The 17991-nt window shown below is 38.2% G+C and overlaps 2 protein-coding genes across 4 annotated transcripts in view; one reads left to right on the forward strand and one right to left on the reverse strand.

The window, feature by feature from the left end:
• LOC106924132 (guanine nucleotide exchange factor VAV3-like) overlaps window positions 1–5942 on the reverse strand; it is a 63171-nt gene extending 57229 nt beyond the window's left edge. Inside the window, exon 1 of one of the 2 annotated variants that reach the window (XR_015765915.1) lies at window positions 5058–5942. Coding sequence is in view for 1 of the 2 variants with exons in the window: in XM_088014968.1 (XP_087871094.1) it covers window positions 5058–5261 (204 nt within the window). In the remaining variant the exon portion in view is untranslated. The remainder of the gene's footprint in view (window positions 1–5057) is intronic. The other variant, XM_088014968.1, reaches the window with a different exon arrangement.
• Window positions 5943–8682: 2740 nt separating this feature from the next.
• On the forward strand, window positions 8683–17714 carry dcaf8 (DDB1 and CUL4 associated factor 8). 2 transcript variants are annotated; one of them, XM_014997689.2, is made up of 13 exons: window positions 8683–8956; window positions 9382–9457; window positions 9566–9664; window positions 10712–11373; window positions 11951–12091; window positions 12197–12291; window positions 12431–12541; window positions 12677–12807; window positions 13401–13508; window positions 13893–14023; window positions 14200–14319; window positions 14691–14807; window positions 15716–17714. In XM_014997689.2, exons 2-13 carry the CDS (start codon window positions 9421–9423, stop codon window positions 15821–15823), a joined length of 1860 nt encoding a protein of 619 aa, XP_014853175.2. In that variant the 5' UTR covers window positions 8683–8956; window positions 9382–9420; the 3' UTR covers window positions 15824–17714. The 2 variants fall into 2 exon arrangements, with proteins under 2 accessions (XP_014853175.2, XP_087870627.1); XM_088014501.1 differs by having other exon boundaries at window positions 9394–9457.
• The last annotated feature ends 277 nt before the right edge of the window (window positions 17715–17991 follow it).

The raw sequence follows: 17991 nt of genomic DNA on the forward strand, positions 1-17991 counted from the left end.
TTAAAAATAATGGATAAACAAATTTACCAGTGCAATTAATTTTTCTAAACCCTCGTGAAACTGCGATTGATCTAAAATGTGATTATGCAATTGCTCAAAATGAAACCTGAGAAGTTTCTTTGAAGATTCTAGAGAACAGATAGGCTCCTCTTTATCTCATCGGCTCATCGTGGAGACGCCTGTAATCACTCCACCGCCCCCTGGGGCCCTGGTACTCTGCAGAGGAAGTGCTTGAACATGATGGCTGTGCAGCACCAGAAGCCTCATGCTTCTGAATCTAGAGTCAGAGCTCTTGTGTACAGTCCCTTGTGCCGTAGCTGTTCTGTTTCTTTCAGGCAGAATGAAACAAAAAAGCTACAGACTATCTTGTGGTTTATCTTTAAAATGCTATTGTGGGTTGGTGTTTTTAGTACTGTATTATGACTGAAGAACTGTATGGAAATAATCATTAAAAGCCAGTTCCAGCAGTTCATGTTATGCATGCGACGCATACAGTGATTCTGCAAAAGCAATACATTTCTTGTAGACTTGTATTATGCAGCCTTAATTTCCTGTTTTACTTTGGTTATTCATGTTTCTGTGTACAGTCAAATTATATTTTGTTTGTGATTTGCTTTTTATGAAGAGGTGAGACACATTGTGCTAAAAATTGGAGAAGATTTATTGAGTATCCATCATTTTGCATTGAAACCAAAATGTTTAGCTGAACTTAACACGTTGACTTCATAGCATGCTTCCCTCTTTCGCTGTCTTCATCCACTTCAAGTCCCCATTTTCATTTCTATAAATTATAGCTCGGGAGGGTGGAGAACAATGAAAATGCCATTTACAAATCTGGAGCTTACTGACACACATGCCTCTCTTAACCGTATACTCATATGGCCTACAGCTGCAGGCCACAAGATTCTTTTGTTTGGGTCCTTGTACTCCGAGTTCACTTTGAGTGTCTTTAAATGAAGGGGAAAAAAGGACATAGATGGAACGGCCAGAGCATATACCAACCACCCCAGTTCATAATTAGGTCATGAAACTGTATCTACCCAGAAAGGATTTCAAGTCCAATTAATGCCGCTTTAAATTGCGATATTGTGTACGTTCTCTTCTTCTTTTTGCAGTAATAGCTTTTTGCAAAGTTATTGTTAGATCTACTTCCTTGTGTTTCCTTTTATGATCTCTAACTCATAGCTTTTAGAAGCTATGATCATGACTGACGTTATCTGTGTTTGTGACTGCACAGGAAGCAAGGTTCAAAGAATGACCTATAAACTATCCGTAAATATTATGGAAACCACAACAACTCATCCGGTGACTTGTTTGCCTTCGTTAGAAGCAAATTAACCTACCAGACTTTGTTCACGTTCAGCTAATGCACATTGGTGCAATGTCTTTTGTCTTGTCAGAATATATACAAATGAGAAAACGCAATCTGTCCAGCAGGGAAAACAAAGGTAACACTTTATTTGAAGGGGGTGAATAAGACTGTCATGACACTGTCATAAACACATGTCATGAACATGAATAAGCCTTCATGAATATTTATGACTGTTGTCATAAAGTGTCAGTCGGTAAATTATGACACTTTTAATACAAAGTTGACATTATTCAAAATGTCTTTATTATGACAACTTGACATTAACCAAGAAATCATTAGTGATATAAATTTGTTATAAAAGTATTACTGATTGCACTTTAAAAATTAGGTAACTTTATGTTACTAAAGGTAAAGTTTAAACAGTAATGATTTCTTGGTTAATGTCAAGATGTCATAACAAAGACATTTTGAATAATGTCAACTTTGTATTAAAAGTGTCATAATTTACCGAATGACGCTTTATGACAACAGTCATAAATATTCATGAAGGCTTATTCATGTTCATGACAGGTGTTATGTCATGTTTATGACAGTGTCCTGACAGTCTTATTCAACCCCTTCAAATAAAGTATTACCAAAACAAATACCGAACATGTCAAAGTGTTTGTGAAATTGACCGTTGTCCAGAGTACAATCCAGCTCCCCATTAATGAAGAATGAATATCAACTGACAGCCTATAAATAGGTCTCTCGTTGCCAAGGTGTCACACGAGAAGCTGATCATGGTGTGTAAAACCAAAATGCTCTGTGACGACCTTCACACGCCTTACATGTTCTGAAACACATTGATAAAATTGGTTACGGACTTTATTCTAAGCTTCTGGATTGGAACTGGGAGTCTTCGGGGACTCTGAATTGACGTGATTACAATTCAGAAGGTTAAGATGCGATCATAATCAATTGACAGTTACCCAGATCCCTCCCCAGACACGCACGTCTCTAGAAACTATGTCTCGCTACAACATGCTTGTAATCGCCTTATTCTGTTTTAGTCTCATTGTAAGGTATGAAGTATCTTCTATGAAGTATCTTGGAGGGCGGATGTTAAATCCAAAGGCTGCTACAAAGCTTCTATAATGGGAATAGTGGGAACGATCTTTGTAATTATCTTCAGCTTTCCTGAGTTAGTGGGAATTTTAGCATCCGCAGTTTGACAGGCTTCCAGTTTGCAGTGTTTTACTTCCACCTCATTGTTGAAATTTGAAATTTCAAACATCCCTCATATGGCATGGATCTTGTCATGGGATTTTTTCCCAGCATGCTATATTCACCATAAACTGTCTAGGTGCTGCATTTAGGTGCTCACCAGTTCCTTTTTTCCTTATATTTAGATTGTAAATAAAAACTACAATAATCGAGTTTTGACGTTGTTTTTGTTTTTTCTTTTGTTGAAAAAGTTACCATCATTCATGTGTGCATCTTGATGCATCAAATAATTAATTTTTGACCCAGTCAGTTGAGATCAAAATTAAAGTTGCTGTAAGTCAATGATTCAATGCAAACTGCTGGGTTTCATTAGATAATAAAACTTCTTAAACTAACCTGAATAACGAGCTGAATTTGTTTGTTTGATAAATAGGACAAAGTGGAAGGTATGTGTGATTGAACTGAAATGACTTCTTTGTATAGCGTCTCAAGATGACATTGGGAATCGGCGCTGTATAAATAAACTGAATTCAAACTGAACTGAAATCAGTCACTCCGCATAATTTTACAAAAGCATGCCAAAATACAAAATTTGGAGAGGTGGGCATCATAGTTTCAGCGTGTTTTTTCAGCATGTGGGGTCAGCAGACATATAACTTAAAGAAAGACAAATGGAGAACTTAACTGGGGCATTCTTAATAACAAGACAGTGATCACAAACACATAGACAAGGAAGCTCTTGTTATCAAATTCCCTGAGAAAAATGTTTATGTTTTTAATTCTTATTCAACATTCTTTATGTCTAAAAGTGTTTGCTACTGGGCTTCAAACTCCTCCTCAAGCAAGCATTCTCCTGCTGCAACAACTGCACATGTTTCCTGTCTAACGGGTGGATCAAAGTCAGGATTTTATCAGCCCTCTCCAGTGGCTGCAAAGACTTTAATACTCTACGGAAATTTTTATTCCAACTTGCTTCTGCAAAAATAAATAAATAAATAAATAAATAAATAAACTCCAACAAATTAATTAGTTTTAAACAAATTAAACCACTGAAAAAAAAAAAGCCATCGACAATAACTCGAAGAAAGCATTTATACCAATCAGTCTGGCAAAACACCAAAGAACTCTGGATGCTGAAGATTAGTTTGTTCCAGATGTTTGCCTGAAGCGTCAAGTCTTTATTATTAGAAGACCTATTTTAAAATCGAGCCAAAAGTTAGAAAGAAAAAAACTCATGCTGATCTGATAAGCTTTTTTTTTTTTTGCAGTGCATTAAGGGTAAATGTTGGTTCATAACTATGCAAAACTATATTACAGAGTGCCAATATAAATTGTGTTTCAAATTTGTGTGAGCCTGGTGTGTTAATCTTCTTAAAAACTGCTTGTCTTTCATCTGTGTTGCTTTATTGTCCTCTGTGCATATTTTTATACATACAGGACTTTTAAAGGCATAATTTGTAATTAATTACAATACTAATATTATGCTAGGATGCTTTCTCGTTCCCTTTTTTAATGTGTTTGACTCCCTTCGCCGCCCTCAATTGACAAGATGATTACATATTTAGATTATCAGTTCAACATGCTTTTTAGGCTATAAATTCTTAAAACCTTAATTTACAGGCTTAATTAATTAGATTAAACATCAAATTCCGTCATAGTAACAAACTTTTACAAAATAAACTCAGAGAGTTTGGACAGGTCTCATAAAACATGCAGGAGCCGCCCCTGGTGTTGCCTTTATCCAGCTGCTTTTGACATGTCCACTCCTATATCTGCTTGAAAAGGCTCTTTCCACACGTTTTCCTTTCGCTTTACTTTCCATGAACATGCTTCAATACTAGTCTGAACAGACAAACATCTTTAGCTAAGATGTTTGTACAACAACCACCATCTGGAGGATGTCAGTGACTTTCTACTGAACAACTGTTCTTCCATATGATTCTACATGCCAGCATCTCTGTATTAAGTACAATTTTACCATTGTCCTTTTGTAATATTCAAATTTTCTGAGAAACTGAATTTTGCATTTTCACAGGTTATGTCATAGTCTTAAAAATTAGAATAGAAAAAGGTTTATATAGATCTGTATCTGTATGTAATGATTATATGAGCTTCATTTTTTTTATTTCATTCTTAAAATAGATTAACTTTGTAATGATACTCTAATTAATTGAGGGGCATAATGTTAATTTATGGGGAACAAACAATGAAGAAATAAATAGGGAAGAAGCAAAGGGGTGAATGAAATTCTGTTGTCAGTTTTGGTTTTGGTGTTGCAAATTATGGGCCCCATCTGGCCATCACTTACAAGACTATGTAGGTTCACTCCTGCTGCCTGTATGTCGTGTTTATCGAACAGTTTGATCCATACTTTAACATGAAAAGTTAAATGATTCGACTCAGACTGCTCAGAAACAGTCTGAATCGTGTGTTTTTTGGCTATGATTGGCTTTACTATTAAATCGTTTTCATGGCCAATTTCACCTTTTCCCCGCACGCGTAACGAGAACGAGCAGACTCGCAGTGTTTTGAGCGTTACCTGTGACATTTGCGGCCTCAGGTTGATCTCCTTCAGGTTGATGGTGTGGGGCTTCAGGTTGTTGAGCAGCTGGCACAGCAGCACCCCGTCCCGCAGGGTCTGAGCCAGGTCGAACACCTGCGCGGTGTCCGCCGTGACCCGGTGGTTCGCCGGCAGAACATTGCAGCCGATCAGCCACACCGCGCACTGCCTCCAGTACTCCATCTCCGCTGTCTGTGAACAGCGGGTCAACGCGAAAATGAAATTAAAAACTTTGATCTTGCTTTAAATCCGCGCGCGTCATAACAGAAGCCGCTCCTCGAGCCGTTCACTCGTGTCCGTGAACTCCAGCATCGCTTCTGGAGGGACCACCGCGTCGCTGCAGCTTTTTTTCCCTGCGACTCACGGGGGCGGCTGGCTGATGTGAAACCCCCCTCAAACTGTCTAAACTTCCCCTTCCTGCACAGAACTCGCCGTTACCTCTCCTTTAATAAGTCTTGTATAGACATAGCTATAACTTTCCATGCTACTTAATATCATAAACCCGCCACAATTTTATTTTTATTTTAAATAGGCGCTGCACCGTTTTTGTTTTTGTATTTTTGTTGTTGTTTCGTTTTTGTTTAATGTTTTGCTACATAAGAGGAAATGTCGACTGTGTGCTTGAGGCTGTGACAGGTGTGCCTCATGTAATAAATAAATACATAAATAAATACATAAATAAATAAATAAATAAATAAATAAAAGGTTGGCTGTTAATGGGGGAAAATTCATCTTCGCTGTGATCACAGGTGGGTTCAGCAACCAATTTTTTTTCTCAGGTAAAAATAGCACTACTCAAATATATTTGTAGACAAGTAAAAGTAAAAAGTTATGGAAAGTAGCCAGTCAAGAAATTAATCAAGTAAAAGTAAAAACGTATTTTGCTTGATAACATCAGAATTTAGATTTTACAATCAGACAGCCAAAAAATGTAATGTGCAAATTCTGGTTTTTTTTTAAAGACTTTATAAAGATTTATGAAGCTAAGAAGTATATTTTATATGTATATATGTATGTGTGTGTGTGTGTGTGTGTATAGGTGTGCCATCCTAATGGCTCAGCAGGCTCAACAAATAGAAAACAAGACTAAAACAACAAATCTTGTTTGCAAACAATAAGTCTCACTTTAACATAAACTGGTGGGTGTCAGTGTCTGGTGCATTTATGGCTAAAGTATGTTATTCATTGAGTGAAGTTACTCACAGTGGGTAGAGTATCCATAAATTGTACTCAAGAGCTATCCTGCAGAATAACATTAACCAAGTACTTCTTCCTCCCAAAAAGTAAATGCAACTAGTTGCCATGTACCTATGACTTTTTATTTATTTAAAGATTTGAGATTATTTACTTAAATTTGGATTGTTGAAATGTAATCAATTTACGCCTGAAAATAAATTATTTTTACATATATACTTTTTGCTTTATTTAAGGCGTAAGGTTGTGGAGAAATTTATTGCAGGGTTAAATTACAAAATTACAGGTACATATAGAGCACTGTTCAATTCATCATCTGAAAATCAAAAGAGTATGGCACAAATGCAAATGCTAACTAGCCTAGCAAGGTGAGCACTAAGTAGAGGAATAGCCAAAAAGCCCAGGGTAACTATGGAGGAACTGCAGAAATTCACAGTTCAGGTGGAATAATCAACACAAAACCTGTTTGCTGTGCACTTAAAAAAATCTGGCAAAATGAAAGTGACTGTTGCAAGTAAACCAATACCATCTAGTGTTCATACTTTATCATAACCCACAGAGGAACACAACAAACATGTGGAAGAAGATGTGGTGGACAGATCAAAGCAGAAATGTTTGGTCTGCCTGCAAACATGACTGAAGACTAACCCTGCTCAGTACAATGAACCCACCACCCACTCAGGGAAACATGTTGGTGGTGTCATCATGAAGCTGAATACTTTCATCTGCAAGGATAAGGACATTGGATCTATGTCTTACCCCCTCACTTCATCAGTTATGACATAATATGTAAACTTGTGTGACATTATGTTAAATTTATCATACTGAAGTATAAAGAATTTCTTTTGTTGTTGTTCTGTCTACCTCATAATGTGAAACTTCAGAAACATCTGGCTCCCTAACTCAGGATGAAACGTGGGATCTCCGTCCTTCCTGTGTTTATGCCAAAGGCTCAATAGCAGGGGTTGACCCCAAAACACCTCCAACAGAACAAATTCTCTCTCTGCCACTGTTGAACCCCTGATATTTTTCTATTTACATCTGACTGCAATAAAACAGAAACATCACAGCCTCTGAGCACCAAATATAATTCTTCACCTTATATAATACAACTGGGTTTTGATGGCAACAATAAACACAGTTTCACAGGGAATGAGAACATCATCCCAATAAACATAATACTTGAAAGGTTTTGGTTGATTGTTTTGTCAAATAATGTTCAGTTATAGCAGCCAGATATACAGGAATATTCAGTATTAATGTCTCATTAATGCCTAAACATATTTTTAAAAAGATCTACAAAACAGTGGCCATTTTATATTCACTTTCCTCCTCCAGGTTAGGGCATACATTGATTATATCACAGAGGTACAATTACTCAAAGCAAATACTTTATTGCTGTATATATTTCATATAGATAATAAAGCACACAGAGTATGTTTAAGCAGTTATATTTATGTAAGTAACTTTAAAAAAAAACAAAAAACTACTTAGAGCAATTTTACTGCATCCTTCGTTTTTACTTTTACTTGAGTAATATTATTAATAATGCTACTCTTACACTTTCTGGCTATTTTAGCCACTTCCAGTTACTTTCTGAATAAATAACAAGGCAAACTGCATCAGACACTTACTTCCAACTTAAATTAAAGTCAAATGTCTTGTTTGCATACAAGCTTCATTGTTCTGGTATTTTGTATCTACTAAGTCTGTTGTGCCACTTGGAGGTAAAATGAAGGTACACCGAACAGTAGCTACTGCGTCTCACTGGAAGAATTTTGTTCTGTTTTAACATATAAATGTCCTACTGACTACTTAGATTTACATTGTGAAAACAACTGATTTGGATATGTTTGTCTCTTCTTCCTGCAGTTGTCATTTTGCATTGATGTAACCTATTTTTATTTGGTTTTTGCAATTACTATTTTAGTATTTTGTTGTTGTTTTTTTAAACAAGAATTTGCACAAAATATTACGTTACCTGACTCATTCCATATTTTTTCACAAATAAATTCATATGTTATGATAAAACAGTTAGTGTTGGAATAACCATTTTACCAAAATACTTTTTGGACTTACTTGAGTAATTTTGACTTTAATTCTACTTGTGTAAAAGTCTTGAGTACAATTTATTAACTTCTCTAACCAGCTCCCATAGGATATTACTATAATCATAATTCAGATATTAATAAATAAATGCAGACAAAAAGCCCAGTAAAGTAAATACAACTACTGCTGATAATAATAATAATAATAATAATAATAATAATAATAATAATAATAATAATAATAATAATAATAATAATAGTAATAATAATAGTGGTGTGACTATTTTTTAATAGAACTTCCGGTTTTTAAAAAAAATCATAAACAGAAGAAGCACGTACGACACCGGAAATGGAGCTGTGCAAGAAAAAAAAAAGAAGCTGGATCGTCAAAACATAAACAGAGCAGAAGACAACCTTGTGTGAACGCAGCTAGCTCGTATTGTTGTCTGACTTTTTTTTTCTTTTTTAGCAAGAGACAGCTTAATGCAGGCTCTCCTAATGTCGTGTATTTCCCGTCAGAGAACTCCTAGTCAGGGCACTTAGCTCGTTTTCCAAGTAGCGAGGTGGAGAAAACAAATCTGCAATAAAGATTAGGACTAAACTAAGAAGTGCGCCTCGTCGGGCCTTCGAGTAGAGGTAACGCTAGCTATGCTAAGTTAGCAATTTAAAGTACCCGCATTTTGACAGCTAGCTTGTTGAGTACAACTTGAATGCCTTCTCTTAGCTTCGATGTTTGTTCGCCTTACACATACTATGTAGCTTTTACTTTCGATGAAACGAGTGTCAGGTTGAACAACAGTCGCAGAAGACTGACACCACAAAGCAAACACGGCATTAGTTGGGCCTCTGTGTCGGCTAGCTGGGAAGTCAGTTGTGTTATGTTAGGTGCAGCAATGTAGACCTGGTAAAAGTAGGCTGATAGTAAGTTTTAAAGTTAAACGGCTAAGCTGCGACGGAGATTATTTAATTTTTGGTTGTTTTCGCTTTCTTTTCTTGCTTTATCCTCATGCTTGGTCAGCAAGCATATATTTAATGCTTCTTACTTGCTTGACATCTTACAGTTTCTACCTTAGGACGACGCAGGACCCAAAGGAGACAGAATGGCTGAAGCTGACGAAAAATCCCCTGTGCTTAATGGTGCAGTATATAAAAATGCACAGTTTTGTAGACTTAATCATAGCCATGTATGCTTTTGTGCCTGTTGGGCCTGCGAGCTTATCAGAAAAAAATACTTGTGTTTATCAGGTGGTTCAGATGAGAAACAGCCCGGAGAAGAGCAGCAGCACAAGGACGGGGACGCCTCTGGAAGTAAAGACAGTCAGACACAATCTTCCTCTGAAGACGGTAAAGCCACTTTTGTATTCTTTTTCTGTTTCATTGAAAATTTTAGGAGCCACAGTGTGCTCCAGGTCAGTTTACTTCACCATTTGGTTCCTCCTTGTCCCCATTTTGTCTGTTACTACTTCCAAACAAACCAATTTGCACCTGTGTGCTTAATCCAATGCTTATCAGCTTTTTTTTTCTTTTGTAATTAAATTAGGAATTTTAGAAATATATTAGAATCAGTCGTTCAGGACTTAATCTTCACGAGTTTTACATGAAGGCAGCTGGGCGTCTCTAGCCTTCATTTAAAACACAAAACTGCAGAAGCATGAATATCCATAAGATGCTAAAGGTCACAGAGGGTAAGAACAATTAAACCGAGAGTGGCATTTACCTTTACTGCCCATCTTTACTGCAATATTTGTATCATCAGTCATATTTGGTTGTTCAGAAATATTTCTGTTCTTTGAATACACAGACAGCCCTGATCTGGAAATGAAATGAGCGCTGCTCCATTTGTTAATGCAACAATGTTCTGACACTATAGTTGGGAATCTACAGTAGAAACGGCCACCTGCATGCTCTGCTAACTGATTAACTTGCTCATATTAGCTTTTTTTCTAAATTTGAAAAACATTTCTCCAAGGTTTTAAAGAATCATAAGCAATATTATATTGTATAATCTTAATTATAGGCCTTTAAAAATCAGAAATATGTCCAGCTTTTCAAGGATGCTCCAGTAAGTATTGAATCTCTACATTTGTTCATTTATTGATTCTTCTGTCATTTTTTTTAAACAAGTAATGTGGCAGCATTTGTCATTTGTAGTTCTGGCCGATTAACTTGGTTGTTACTAAACTACAACAGCCATAATGTAGGGATGCAATTGGTTTTGTTGAAAAGACTCTGTCACAAGATGTTCAGCTTCCTCTGCAAAAGTTTAGATTCCATCATTGTCTGTTTTAGTCAATTAATACAAAAACTTTCTTAATTTGTGCACGATTTCTTTGTGAATCTCCCACGGAGACTGCGTTGCCTTGACATCTCGGCCTTTTCCTGTTTCCACAGCTCCCAAAGAAACAGTAGAAGCGTCTGGAGACAAAGGCATACCAGAGGCAGAAGGAGAGACAGCTGCAAGCAAAGAAGGAGAGGAGGAGGAGGAGGAGGAAGACACGGACAGCATGGACGGCAGTGGACTGTTTTCTTTCACGGAGGACGGAGAGAGGGAGAGCGAGAGTGGGAGACGAGAGAGGGCCAAAGAGAAGGATCGAGGGAAAAGGGCCGCTAGAAAGAGAATCCGACCTGGAGGGGGCACTAATCACTCCTCCAGCTCAGACGACGACGACGACGACGACGATGAGCCAAAGGAGGAGGAGGACGACGATGACGACGACGATGACAACGAGGCCATGGAGTCCTGGTTGGGCGCCGAGCTCCACGACCTCCGTGGGCCGACGTGGCAGGCGGTGCCCTCTCTTCGCTCCAGGGAGATCGGCAGGAACTCACACCAGTTTGTCCGGCGCGTGTGTGGAGCCCGCGGCCTCGTGCAGAGGCTGGAGCTCCAGGGACGCTTGGAGCGGCACACTGGCTGCGTCAACACGTTGCACTTCAACCCCTCTGGGACGCGCCTGGCGTCTGGCAGCGACGACCTGCGGGTGGTGATCTGGGACTGGGCCATCCGGCGGGCGGAGCTGGAGTTTGACAGCGGACATAAGAGTAATGTGTTTCAGGTGAGGTGCCGGGACGAGAGGAACAGATCAGAATCTGCAGTCAGTTTATTCTTGGGTTGTTTAAAGTTTATCAGGAGCTGAATATGTAGAAATGTCCATTTGTCCAACCTCTGTCTGTCCATCCATCATTGTCCATATATCTATCCTCTTTAGTGCCATCCATGCGTTCTCTCTCATTTTGTCCATCCATCCTCTTTACAGTTTTTCTCGTCGTCGTAGCTTCATATTTAATGCCTAGTACCTGCAGAAATGTCATCAGCAAAAACTTTTTCAAGCTATTTTAAAAATCAGGTTTAAACTATGAGAGGAAACAAATTATTTTGACCTGAAGCAAATGTAAGAACCCTGTCAATTCTTTGCAATGTTTGTGTTCAGTAAAAAGAAAAAAAATTACAAATTTTTTATCACTGATGGTATTTAGGAGGTCACAAACCAAAGGAGATTTTGCTGATTGAAACACAGAATGATCTCATACAAAAATGTAAAAGGTTACTAAAATAAATACAAATGATTAAAGTAAAACTATAATCTGCATGTGACTGATATGAGTTTTCTTCTTGCTCTTGGGTTCCAACAGGCGAAGTTCCTGCCTCACAGCGGAGACTCCACCTTGGCCATGTGCGCTCGTGACGGTCAGATCAGAGTCGCTGAGCTCTCGGCCACGCAGCGCTGCAAGAACACAAAGCGGGTAGCACAGCACAAAGGAGCAGCACACAAGGTGAGCATGCCGACAAAGGCTGTTGCAAACCAGAAAGTGAAAGACTTCTGAGGTGACATGCCAACTCTTATGCATTTTCACTTTTGTGTTTCTTCGTTCCATCAGCTGGCCCTGGAGCCGGACTCGCCTTGTTCGTTTCTGTCAGCTGGAGAGGACGCCGTGGTGTTCGGTATCGATCTGCGCCTGGATCGTCCCGCCAAGTGAGTTCTGTTCATCATTTGGGGTTTGACTGCAACGCGTTGAAGCAAGAAAAGAACAAGAACCGCATCTTAAAATGATCCTGGTCATCACACAGCTCACAAATGTTTCCCGTTTGTCTCCTTATATCCTGTTTGGCAGTAAACTGGTGGTTGTAAAGGAGGGCGATAAAAAAGTGGGACTGTACACCATCTTTGTCAACCCAGCAAAGACGCAGCAGTTTGCAGTTGGTGGGAGGGATCAGTATGTAAGGTATGAGCTGTGCTCTGGCTCCTGTGTTGGTTATCCTGCCTGATTTATTAGAAGACCTCTGAATTTAACATGACTTTTTTTTTTTTTTACACGTTTTTTCCTCTTTGTTTTATTTTTTTTATTTTATTTTTTTAGAATTTATGATCAGAGGAAGATTAATGAAAATGAAAACAACGGTGTTCTGAAAAAGTTTTGTCCTTCACATCTGGTCTCCAGCGAGTCTAAAACCAACATAACCTGTCTTGTGTACAGTCACGACGGCACAGGTAGAACTACATCGTTTTTCATCTTTTGGCTTACTGTCAGTTTAAAGTACCAACATGTCTCAGTCTGACCTGTTGTGTTTCTCAATAAAAGATTTCCTATGTGTGTTTGTCTGTGCAGAGGGACATTAAGATTAGCTTTAGCATCAGCTGTATACATTTATCAGTTATTTGGATGAGCTTTGAACAATAGTTGAAGGTTTAATTATCTCAAGCTCACACACAATACTCTAGAATCAACAGGAAATGTAGGAACTTTTAAATTAGAGTATTTTCTAGATCTGGGTAGTGTGAAAAAAGTAACTTTTTTTTTTCCAATTTTCCATCTTGTTTTCTCTTTGTCTATGTTTCTCAATATTCACCCTTTTCTTTCTTCCATCCCTCTCTTGTATTGTCCTTCCTCCTGTTCATGCTTGTGTCCTTTCTCAGTTCATCATTCTTTTCTCCTTTCTGTCCTTCCTTCTGTCCTCTGTGTCTTATGTGCTGGATTTTGTCCTCCTTTTTGTTCTTCCTCTTTGTTTTTTGGTTGTTTTGTTTTTATGAATTTTAACACGTATAAAATGTTGCGACATTTAAATTACTTGTTGACCTTTCAGAACTCCTGGCCAGTTACAACGACGAAGACATCTACCTATTTGACTCCAACCACAGTGACGGGGCAGACTATCGCAGGAGATATAAGGGGCACCGCAATAACGCCACAGGTATTTATTTTTTGCGAATAAAGCAGCAACTTTAAATAGAAGAAGAAATCATCTGACTGGAAATGGATGATGTTAGTCTCAATAATGACTGGAAAAAACTAAAAGTCTGAACAAACTATACCTAATTGTTACACTAACAGCAGCACTCTGCTCTACTATGGGAGGAAGATTATTTGTAACTTGCCATTTTAAAGTTTAGTGAAACTCATTTTTGTTACTTTACTCATCCCATAATGAGGTTTTGTTCTAAAAAGAAATTAAAATCTGCATGCCTGGGTCAGTACGTCTCTCTACTTCTCAGATCCGTTGGTTTGTAAAACGAAGCGGCCATTTTGAGTTTCCCTCCAGCTCTCACACTGACTCTGCATTTCTTCTGTTTCACAGTGAAGGGTGTGAACTTCTACGGTCCCTGCAGTGAGTTTGTGGTCAGCGGCAGTGACTGTGGACATATTTACCTGTGGGACAAAAACTCTGCTCGCATCGTCCAGTTCATGGAGGGAGACAGAGGAGGAGTGGTGAGTTTGATCAGCAGAGTTCAAAATGTATGTTTTCAAATATTACAAGAGTTGGCTAAACTGTAGCTTAAACTTCAAGGAGTCGGTTTGTGTAAATCTCACCAGATTTTTGTTCCGTTCACTTTTTGTTTTAAGTTTAGGATTTGTGATGTTCAGTGATTGTTTGGTAACTCCAGGTGAATTGTCTGGAGCCGCACCCCCATCTGCCAGGAATGGCGACCAGTGGGTTGGACCATGATATCAAACTGTGGGCGCCCACTGCTGAAAACCCCACTGGACTCAAGGGCCTGAAAGAGGTATGACTCCTGCTCAATCCCATTTGTTTAAAATTGATTTTGATGGATAAAGTAAAACACATGGATTTCTAAAGTCATCCTGCTTGATTGGAATCTAAATAACCACTATGAATGGGTTTGGTAAGTTTCTGTCTGGTTTTCCTTGTTCAAACTAAAACAAAGAGCCTCCATTATGGGAAATTACAGAAGGGTTTTATTTAATATGGTACAAAAGGCTTCAAGTGAGTCCTTGCCTCTTTATTTGGTAAAATGTTTTTGTCAGATTAATTGAAACTCAATCCTTTTCCTAATTGCTTAAAGGCTGGGGTCATAATGGGGTCATTATGATGTTCATCTTCATATTACACCGATCACTTCTTGTTTTCTGAAAGGTGATGAAGAAAAACAAGAGGGAGCGCGATGAAGACAGCGTGCGTCATGGCGACCAGTATGACACCCAGCTGCTGTGGTTCCTGATGAGACACATGAGAAACAGACGACCTGCAAGGGTGAGTCAAAGATTTCATTAGATGATTTATTTTTCACTGTGTTCGGTTTGGGATATTGGCAGGAACCACTTAGGTAGAACAAAGACGCTTTAAACAAAATAAGTCGCCAATATTCCTGCAAAATGCAACATTTCAGTTTAAAAATTTAAAAACTCATGTTAAAAATATACTTTTAACAGAAAAAATACTGGTTTACAAGGTGGATTAATTATGGCTGCTGCTACAAAAAAAAAAATCTGAATTATTTTTCAACAATGCTTTTTGAAACCCAATAACTTTCCTATAAAAGCTATTTCTCTGTTTAATGTGACCTTTTCAATTTATTGCAAACTACAAAATGAAATGTAAACAAAGATTTGCACTTTAAAGTATACAGCATATATGGAGATGGATGGTCAAAAAGATCAAATTAATACATTTGGTCTTATATTTCTCATTTAGATTAAAGTAAAAACTGTATTAATCAAAAAATTATTTTTTTGGCACACAGATGTTAATCAAAAATTAATTCCTCATAAATTTAAATTTAAGAAACACTAAATAAAATGTCATTTGTTATTGGAGGAACAATCGGATGCCTACATTAAATTGATAATAGATAATTAGTGATAATAGATAATTTTGAGCCCTATTGCTCATTTTTTATTAAAGTTAAAACACGTCAATGAAATTGCTTTTGATACCTTTGATAACATTTTATTCAGTGTTATGTTGTAAATGCCAAACTTGGCTATTACAAAAAATATCTAAAAAATAAATAAACTGAAGTCTAAAAAACTACAGATCAAATAAGTATGTAGGATCAAAGTGGGCGCCCTAACAGTGCACAGGTTCTACAAAATGGATTTAAAGCCTGATGTGCCTGATGCAGCTGTGTTTTCAGTGAAAGTAATCCCGTCTCAACGCAGGCTCGGCGCGAGGGAGCAGACGCAGACACCGACGAGTCCTGGAGCTCTCCGGATTCCTCCGACGAAGAGGACGGCGGTCCCGACCACGTCCAGTGCATGTCGTCCTGAGCCACGGACAAACAGACGTACACCCACATACATCAACTGATACTCACAATTTATTGCCCTCGAATCGATGCACATTGGCAAGCACTATTGACACACTGGCATGAGCCACAGACACACACACACACACACACAAGCAAGCAGACACATTTACCTAAACGTACTATTACTGTTGAAGCAGAGCGACGACGATGTGTGCACACGCCGACTGTAGACTGCGACACTTCCACGATCCTGTTTCTTTAGTGGGAATTTGTGCACAGAGGCTTAGTGAGCGCTTACGACCTTCTGAACCACTCGGAGGCCCCCTGTCTCTCCACGTGTTGTTGACGTAGACTCGGAAAGTTGTGTGTGGCGAAAGGCGGGTGCGATGTGCAGCGAGCTTTACGTCACCAGCAGACCCATAAGCACAATCTGGGTTAAACGACTCCTGCTCTCGAGCTGAGTCTTTCAGCTGAAAGGAAAGGATTTAGGCGTATACCTTCAACTATCCCCTAAATGTGACTCCCTTTAAGATTTAGACTGTGTAGGGGGCGAGCTCCGCTTTAACCCCAGTCTCATAATTGCTTGTTTGTTTTTTAATTTGGAGCAGCTTGAGACGATAGTTTTCTTTTTTTTTTTTTTTTTACATAATTATCTTCGTGCTTTCCTGTTCTTTTCGTCACTACTGGTTGCACTTTGAATCAGGGACGATTTAGCGAGCTTGATGATGGGGGAGGAGCCATCATCTTGAATTTGTCATAGGAAACACAGAAGCGGAGTTAATTTTATTTTTTTTTGTCCCTTTTGAGGTGGGATATTTTGCACTTGAGTGATTCTTGACCGAGAAGAGGTCGTGTCCTTCGTTTTCTTCTTCTTCCCTCTCTCTCCAAACTGAAACTCATCTACAACAGGAAAGCTTCAACTCACCTCTTGATAAACATGATAAATCAGAGGTGAATTTACCCTCTCAGGGGGGGATTATGTGATTGCTTTTTTCTTTGTTTTTTTTTGTTTTTTTTAAAGCGCCAGACCCCACCTGGACCAGTTAAAATGTAAACACTGCCTATGAGTGACAGAACGTAATAATCTCGGTTGCAGTGATTTCTGTTGTTCCCTTACACCTTATCCTTTCTTGCCATGACTGTAAAGAACAAGTTTTGTGTTGAAGCATCATGCTCGAGCATTAAAAGCGAATCCCTCAAGCTTTTGGCAAGAAGGTCTAAACTGAACTCTTGAAACGAACACTTGACCCAGGTTGGAGGGCTTTTGGTTTTGCACTCGGCACATAAGTCCTGTCTGCGCTGTTAACACTGGCTGAAAGATGAGGGCGGAGGGAGCGGCTGGGTCAGTCTGCCTGCCAGCCAGTTGCTGTGTGAGAGCGATAAAGTCGAGCTTTTCTCATTTTCTATGAGAACCGTAGTTAGTTTGAATTTATATGTACATATATATATAAATATATATTAGAACTGTAAAATACGAAAAAGAAAAAAAAAGAAACAAAAAAAAAACTTTAGCAAATGCTGTTTGACTTCAGAAAAAAAGGAGAGAAAAAAAAAGTCAAAACATTTGATTGGTATTGATGCAGAGATTTATATTCTATACTGTATGAGGACAAAATACTTTTAAAATCCACAGAAAACGTTGACGTGTTCATTTTTCTTTCCCCGTTTCTTGACAGCTGTCATTACGAGTATTGCAACTTTGATTCTTGTTCAGATAATTGTTCCATAACTTCAAACAGTTCTATCCAGATTTTCCCACGTGCTATTTTTTTTTTTTGGCATCCTGCATACGTATAAAAGAAAAGGCTTTGATTAAACTATTTTTCCCACCACTGCCTAATATTGCATTCTACTGGTTTATTTGGAAATATGTACAATTTGTGCAATAAAGAAAAAGATGATGCTCTTGATGTTGTCATGAAGTGGTCTGTCATTGCTTTGGTCCTAGAACAAAAACGGTCAGTACTGGTACAGATCTATCTTGATAAATATATACCTTAAAATAAATTCAGATTCATTTCATGTTAGAAATTTCAAGTTTTTCCACCAGTGATTTTTTTTTTTTGGTCACCTTTTTTTTCTTACCATTTCTTAAAAGATTTAACTTGAAAGGCATATTCTCCTGTATTTCCCATTTTGAAGTGTGGCTGAGAAAACCAAATATTTGTATTCTATAGATGGTACAAA

This window comes from Poecilia mexicana, unplaced genomic scaffold (assembly GCF_051168715.1).
Source record: "Poecilia mexicana isolate PSO_F unplaced genomic scaffold, ASM5116871v1 scaffold_17, whole genome shotgun sequence".
Classification (NCBI taxonomy): Eukaryota; Metazoa; Chordata; class Actinopteri; order Cyprinodontiformes; family Poeciliidae; genus Poecilia; species Poecilia mexicana.

What these genes read in the sequence shown, in the direction of transcription:
- dcaf8 (XM_014997689.2), top strand. Translation starts at nt 9,421, where the DNA reads ATGGCTGAAGCTGACGAAAAATCCCCTGTGCTTAATG. An exon ending in AAAATCCCCTGTGCTTAATG is followed by an intron (nt 9,458 to 9,565) that starts GTGCAGTATATA and finishes TGTGTTTATCAG; the next exon opens with GTGGTTCAGATGAGAAACAG. An exon ending in GCACCGCAATAACGCCACAG is followed by an intron (nt 13,509 to 13,892) that starts GTATTTATTTTT and finishes TCTGTTTCACAG; the next exon opens with TGAAGGGTGTGAACTTCTAC.